At 34.5% G+C, this 7,519-nt stretch overlaps 1 protein-coding gene across 1 annotated transcript; it reads right to left on the bottom strand.

Annotated features, from left to right (window-relative positions):
* Positions 1-3,792: 3,792 nt before the first annotated feature.
* LOC133779496 (uncharacterized) lies at positions 3,793-7,122 on the bottom strand. The gene is made up of 5 exons (XM_062219450.1): positions 6,946-7,122; positions 6,776-6,834; positions 5,157-6,679; positions 5,011-5,075; positions 3,793-4,929 (listed from the first exon to the last, which is right to left on the bottom strand). The coding sequence occupies exons 1-5, from the start codon at positions 7,120-7,122 to the stop codon at positions 3,793-3,795; spliced, it is 2,961 nt and encodes a 986-aa protein (XP_062075434.1).
* Between the last annotated feature and the right edge of the window lie 397 nt (positions 7,123-7,519).

Consider the following 7,519-nt stretch of genomic DNA (forward strand, 5'->3'; position numbering starts at 1 on the left):
CCAAGGGCAAAGTCATCCTTTCTCCTCTAATCCCGTTAATCATAATTAACGTCCTCCAATTCTCGTTATTCCCAATATTTTCAAATGTTAATAAATCATATCCCATTACCCTTTAATTCCTAGTAATGTACTAATCATCAAATTACCTCGAGACTCACCCCGAGCCCCGAAATTAACCCCGTTATGACCAAACTGCTAACTCATATTCATAGATCGTCTTATGCCGAAAAGCTCGAACAAATCCACATTATAACATGGCCTCATCAATAATCACCAACATGCATGAAAATATTAAAATATGCCCTTATAATGAAAAGTGGACCCACATTCATGCATTTATCATCATATAATAATATAATTCACAAAATCATGCATATAATCATTTAATGATATAATAAATCTATTATGGCCCTCCCGGCCTCCTAATCCAACCATAAACCTCATTAGGGATTTGGGGGCATTACAACAAGGCTTGTAAAAATCCTCTCCCAAGGACTATAAAAGTTGTGTTCAAATTACAATGTGTATTCACTCGTGAACATGGTATAAACTCACCACAAAAACTAAACACTAATTTTTCTACAAGATCACGTGAATACTATGATCTTACGTACAAGTAAGGAACTCTCACAAATATTACAATGCACACAAATTATGCACTAACGAGTTCAGTTTTTCTCAATCCCTTTGAAGCCTATTTGTAGAGTCCATTTCGAGCTTAGAGAGGCTGAGAAAGAATCTCCTAATAAAAGGAAGAATAAATGAAGATATTCTTGATTGATGAAGAATTGCATATTTTAGAAGATTTAGATCTGACAGATACAAATTTGGTGGGGACAACTAATACATGTGTTAGATTAAATATCTTAAGATAGTAATACCAATTAATTACTTCAAAGATTTTAGTTTCCTGAAGTTTATTGTCTTGAGCTGCACAAAAAATAAAAGACAAATATTCAAGAAATGATTTTGAGTAAGTACAGAATATTTTCTTTATATAACTAAGATACAACTTCCTTTTATAATCATATTCTGATAAAATCAAGCTAAATAAGGAATAATATGAAACGTAATATTCCAAAAATCACAATAATGAGAAAGTAATATTCCGAAAATTACAATAATGGGAAAGTAAAATTATATTTTAAAGAAAAATATATTTCTATAAATTTTGCCAATTTTAGGATTTACATATATAATTCCGACAATTATCTAAAATAAAACCAAGGTTTGCATGTCAACCATCTCGCCTAATCATTAGTTCAATACTAGCTTTAGGAGCAATTCCTGAATTCTCAGCCAATTCAATTTCAGATGCTTGAGCAGGGGTTATTCTTCTTTGTGACCTATGTAAGTGGCTCTTAGTAGGCTTGAAGTCATATTAGTAAGCTTCGCATAGAATTCAACAACTTGATAATTTCCAAATGGATGACGCTTTATCTCCATAATCGCCAAACAACCAAACCATGTTTCAGCACGATAACATTTCACATTATCATATCGTTTATCTTTTTTGCAAAAGCCTTCACATGAGCAACAAAAAGTTTTATCTTTAATATCCTTATGTCTTCTGCTTCTTCGTATGCTAAATCCAACTTTATAGGCATAAACATTATAAAAATTGTACGCTTGTTCTTCAGTTTCAAATTCCATACTAACCTTTGGTATCTCTTCATCAGGAATGTTGGAATGAATCTGTTTTATTTTTACTGCACCATCAATTGTAGCTAGTGGGTCTTTATTACATTGATTGTTGGACCGTCTTTCCATATCATCTGTATCGATATTCATTATCTTAAAAAAAGTCAAATGTTAATTTATATATGGTTATAATAGAAAATACGCTAAAATTAATCTAATATGTAAAAAAAATGAATTTATTTTTGCTATTATACAGTAAAAAGAAAAGAATAAAACAACATTTTGAAGAAGATATTTAATTAGTTGAAGATAATATCAACTAACCTACCATAGTATATGAGAAATAAATAAAAAAAACAAAAACAAAATTTTGCATCACAGAAAAAGATTTGATATCAGCAAAATTAAGTTTTAAATAAATATTAATTAATATAAAACAACTCAAGTAATCATGTTATAGATATTTGACAAATAACCAAAAAAACAATTTATGAAACTGTAGAGAATAAAGTTATTAGCAACAAACCAAACAAAAAGCAAAAATATCATAGAATAAGCTATTAAGTAAAGAGCTCTTTTTGTGTAAATATATCTACTTATATATAACCATTTCAATTTCTATTTATAGTTTGATCATATAATAATAATAAAGAGAAAAAAGTTCGAATCACAAAAGATATCAGATCTTAAAATACATTTGTGTAGAATCATAAAAGAAAAAAAGAGGAAGTATATACACTTAAGAAATAGTGGCATATCTTTAATAATTAAAAAAAAATAAAAAAAAGTTACTTGTGTTTTTCGGCCATAAAATAGGAATAAAGAAAAGAAAATATGTTTTCTTCTGCAAAAAAATAGGAAAAAGGAAAAAAAATTATTGTTTAATCTTAATGTGAATAGGAAAAGTATAATGTTAATGTTAAATTTAATATTTTTACGTGGTTCAGTGGTTAAAATCCACCTAGTCCACAAGTCTATATTATTGCTGTTTCACTCTCTATTTTGACAGAGTTTCATTATTATAGAATAATTGTCCTTTTTCCTGTCCAATATTCTCAATATTTATCGAGAAATTCTATGGACAAGTTTGGGTAACCGTGTGAGTCAATCACGAATTTATATATTTATTACCTTTAATACAAACAATTCTCATTTATACTGGGATATGATTTGATCACAAAATAAATGGTCTCCTAATATCTGGGACAATAAATATGACAAACTGGTCATAAATAATCGTATAAAAGTACCTGAGTCTTTGGGGATCCGCGGGTACGCAATATATTTTAATTATCACGAGCTGGATATCTCTCCGAGATCATACTTCGACAGCCATTTGAATATCATGAGCTCGTGCTTCATAACCTTCATGTCTGTAGCTCGAATTAAACCCAAGACGCCTAACACCACACGTGCCCATGTGAAACCGGAGTTGCTTACATGGATAATAAACATATATCATTTCCTTGGTTATTTCTCTGTATATTTATTTGATAGCTGTACCCGAGCTGAGTGAAGGACTCGTGCTGAAATTAGGATACAACATTTGGCCCCCAAGTCCCTGCTCGTGGTTCATGTCATCACCTTCTGACCTACACAATAGGGGCTTTTAGACTTCTGTTGCATTAAACCATGCTTGCCCACTACTCGAGTACTGGACACGTAGTATACCACAATTGGTGTTTGTTCGGGTTTCGAGGCCTATAATAATTGTCTTGTAACCTTTTTGTTGTCGTTTTGTCTTTTTAACCATGGCCTTTGGATCTTGTACTAACTAAATTAGATGGCCCAAATTAATTTATTCCGTTTACGTATTAATAGGGTAGGCAATCTTCAAGTTTCATCACCTTTCATTTTAAATTTTTCTATATTTTCCCTCTTCAGTATTTCCGAATCCTTCTTCTTTCTCAGAAATACCCAAAAACCGTTCGTTGCACCCAGTTACTCAGGAGTCTTCCAGGAACTTTCCCCTGCAAATTTTACTTCTTTTTATTGAAAATCATACTGTAAGTACCTCATCTTTTTTTTATCAAGAAAAAGGAATTTATTGATCAAACACACCGATTACAACCAGAAAACAAACAGAGCAAACACAGCTCTCAAACACATTGAATACAACCAGAAAACAAATAGAGCAAACACAGCTCTCAATCAATACAGACTAGACAAGAATTGAGTCATTTGAATAGCTCTGGAAGTCCTAGCCTTAGATCGAAGCTTTAAGCCAATTAATCTAGCTGAAACAGAGGTTTTAATTAGACTAGTTACAGTAGAAACCATAAAACAACTACTGTCAAAATGGCATCTGTTCCGAGTAAGCCATATGTAATAAACTGAAGCTGCTAGAGCTGCAATAGTGATCTGGTATGTAATGTTATTCCTGTCAGCCTCCAGCCAACTGCACCAGTCTGTAAAGATAGGAGGCCAACAGAACCCTTGTAACCATTCAAAAACAACCTGCACAACTCTCCTAGAAAAAACACACTCAAAAAATAAATGAGAGTGATTTTCAGGCAATAGATCACAAATCGGGCACAATAGGGAGGGAAGGGGAACGTGACAGTAGCTTAACAGATCTCTAGTTGCCAATTTTTGAAGGACCTCTTGCCAAAGAATGAATTTGTGATTAGGCACTGAAGTAGAACACCAGACTGAATTCATGAAAGGCTTTGGGCTGCTGGACAAAACCAAATGATACAATCTAGACAAGATCAGCTTTCCATTAGCTGAAGCAGAAACCAGCAAAGAAAAAGGGAAATCTTTGCTAATCTTAATCAATTTTTTCCAATACCAACTGGCATCCGGATGCAACTTGTAATCCCAAATCTGAATCCCTTTCAAGTAAATACAGTTAACCCATTTTACCCAGAGCAAATCCTGTTTAGAAGAGATAGCCCAAATGAATTTAGATAATAGCATTCTATTCCATAGAGGCCCCTCCTTGAAACCTAACCCACCATGACTCTTAGGGCAGCAAACTAGCTCCCAAGATGTAAGATGAAATTTGCTCCTATTTCCTTTACCTCCCCAAAGAAATATTCTGCAAAGATGATCAATCTCCTTGAGGACACTCTTAGGTAAAAGGAAGATGCTCATCCAGTAGTTCCTAATACCCAACAAAATAGATTGGATCAACTGCACCCGCCCTGCATAGGAAAGGTTCCTACTAGCCCAAACACAAAGTCTCTGTCTAACCTTCTTTAGAATTAAGTCACAGTCCATTGCCTTCCACTTCGTTGGTCTCAAAGGCAGACCAAGATAAGTCATGGGAAACTCACCTTCTTTCAGCTAAAAAATATTCAGTAAACCAGCTTTATCTTGGTCCGAAACCCCACCAAAATATACTCTGGATTTGCTTTTATTGATAACCAGACCTGAAGCTGCTGAAAACTCCTCTAAAGAATGCTGAATAATGTGAATGGAGCTAGAATTTGCTTTACACACAACAAGTAAGTCATCAGTGAAACACAGATTAATTAAATTTAAAGATTTATAAAGCGGATGGAATTTGAAACCTTTTCCTTTAGCTGCTTGAAGTAAGGAACGAGTGAGATACTCCATAACTATGACAAATAGTAACGGAGAAATGGGATCGCCTTGGCGAAGACCTTTACCTCCTTGAAAGTTACCATGAAGGCGGCCATTCAACATAAGGCAATAGGAAGCACCTCTCATACAAGTCATGATCCATCTTATGAAGCGATCAGGAAATTTAAAAGCTTTCAGCAAGTTTTCAAGAAAGTCCCAATCAATTGAGTCATAGGCTTTGCTCAAGTCAATCTTCATTAAGCAACGAGGAGAGCTATACTTCCTTTTGTAACCCTTTAAGAGATCTTGAAGAATTAAGACATTATGAGCAAGAGATCTGTCTTTTATAAACGCCCCTTGGTTTTGGTTAACCAACTTTGGAAGAATACCAGACACTCTATAACAAAGCATTTTGGAAATGCATTTATAAAGAGTAGTGCAGCAGGTGATTGGCCTAAAGTCAGCAGCTGTTTTCGGATGGTCCATCTTAGGGATAAGAGTTAAAATAGTGCTATTCATTGCTTTAGGAATAATCCCAGAATCAAAAAATTCAAGAACAGCCTTAGAAATCTCCTTCCCCATGTCTTTCCATAAGCTTTTGAAGAATCCCGCCCCAAAACTATCTGGACCTGGTCTTTTAATAGAGCTGATACAAAACAAAGTTGTTTTAACCTCTTTGTTTGAGAAAGGTTTGATGAGAGCCAACTGGTCTTCAACACTCAAAACAGGTCCCAAATCTGTTATAACATAATCAACTTTCCCTGAAGCTTTATTAGAACAACCCAGGACTGATTTAAAATGGTTAATAAAGTGAGAAATTACCTTAGGATAACTGTCCTCAACTTTACCATCTTCAGATATATAAGAAGTAATCCTATTAGCTCTCTTCCATTGCTTTATATAGGCATGAAAGTAAGAAGAATTTTCATTGCCAAATTGGATCCACTCTATCTTACTTTTTTGTCTAAGATTGCTGCCATAAATCTTTTCTTGCTGTTTAAATCTCTGAAAAGCGACTCTCTCTGCTGAAGCTAAAATCTGATTCTGAGGGTCAGAGAAAAGATCAGACCGAGCCTTTTGAAACTCAGTTTTACAGTCTTCATAGCTTCTAGCCACATCCCCAATAATTCTCCAATTGAACTTTTTCAAATCATGCTTCAGACGCACAAGTTTCCAGTACACTTGATCAAGCCCACTTCCTTTGATTCTAAGATCCTTGTTCCAGTTAGTTAGGACAATAGATCTAAATTGTGGATGACTAATACCAGATTGCTTCAGAAATATAGCACAGTGGTCAAAAGACACTTCCCAACTAGCAACAGCAATAACAGACGGAAAAACATCCAGCCAGTCCTCATTGACAAAAACTCTATCTAGCTTAGAGTAAATTCGATTATCCCCTTCTTGATTATTAGACCAGGTGTAAAAAGTACCCAGTAATTTCATTTCTTCCACCAGACCAAGATCAAGCCAATTTCTAGCATCTTCAAGCTCTTTATGCAAAATACACCTGCCACCTCATCTATCATTTGGGTCAAAAGCAGCGTTAAAATCTCCCATAATAAGCCAAGGTTTAATTGGTAGAGGCAAAGTGGACAATTCTGACCAGAGCAGTTTCCTAGTATCCAATTGATTTGATCCATACACCACTGTGAAGCAAAACTTCTAACCAGTGATACAGAATCTAACTTTACAGTGCAGAAATTGAGAATGGTATTTGATGACTTCCACCTTGACCCAACTTTCCTTCCATATCAAAAGAATTCTGCCCTCTACCCTTATACTGTTATGATAATTCCATCCCTGAAAGCAAGTTCCCATAGCATCCTTCAGTTTATCACCTTTTATTTTTGTTTCTAGTAGAGCTCCAATACCAATCTTATTAATCCGCGAGACTTCCAAAACAACCACCTGTTTACTCTTCTTATTTATACCCCTAACATTCCAACTCATTATGTTGAAATTGTCCATTCAAATTCAATAAAACTGAAGGGTCATTGAGGAATTTCTTCTGTTCCTGAAGAACACTGAACGTATTCTTACTATTCTGATCTATGACAAGGGATTTCGACTTAACTGTACCTGGGTTTTTTGGGGTAGTCCAACCTTGGTCCTTAGGAAGCTCCATGCTTCCTAAGGACCTCATCTTTTGGTTTTGAAGAAATTATTCTTTTACTGGTCTTCTTTTTTTTTTCTTTTTTCTTTTCACCATGCTCATCCGCACTTCACCGTAATCAATATTAGGCTATTTCCCAAATGTTTTTAGCAAATAGGCTTCAACTTAGATTTAATGAGTAGGTCCTAAAATATCTTTGGAACTACGACATTCATAAAACTGGGTAATTTATGG

Source organism: Humulus lupulus, chromosome 5, assembly GCF_963169125.1.
Source record: "Humulus lupulus chromosome 5, drHumLupu1.1, whole genome shotgun sequence".
Classification (NCBI taxonomy): Eukaryota; Viridiplantae; Streptophyta; class Magnoliopsida; order Rosales; family Cannabaceae; genus Humulus; species Humulus lupulus.

Excerpts from the sequence above, each read along its gene's own strand:
- LOC133779496 (XM_062219450.1), bottom strand. The coding sequence starts at position 7,122 with ATGAGTTGGAATGTTAGGGGTATAAATAAGAAGAGTAAACAGGTGGTT. Across the intron at positions 6,680-6,775 it reads GATACTAGGAAACTGCTCTG|GTGTATTTTGCATAAAGAGC; the intron begins GTCAGAATTGTC and ends ATGAGGTGGCAG. Across the intron at positions 5,076-5,156 it reads TCAAGCAGCTAAAGGAAAAG|CAAATTCTAGCTCCATTCAC; the intron begins GTTTCAAATTCC and ends TTGTGTGTAAAG.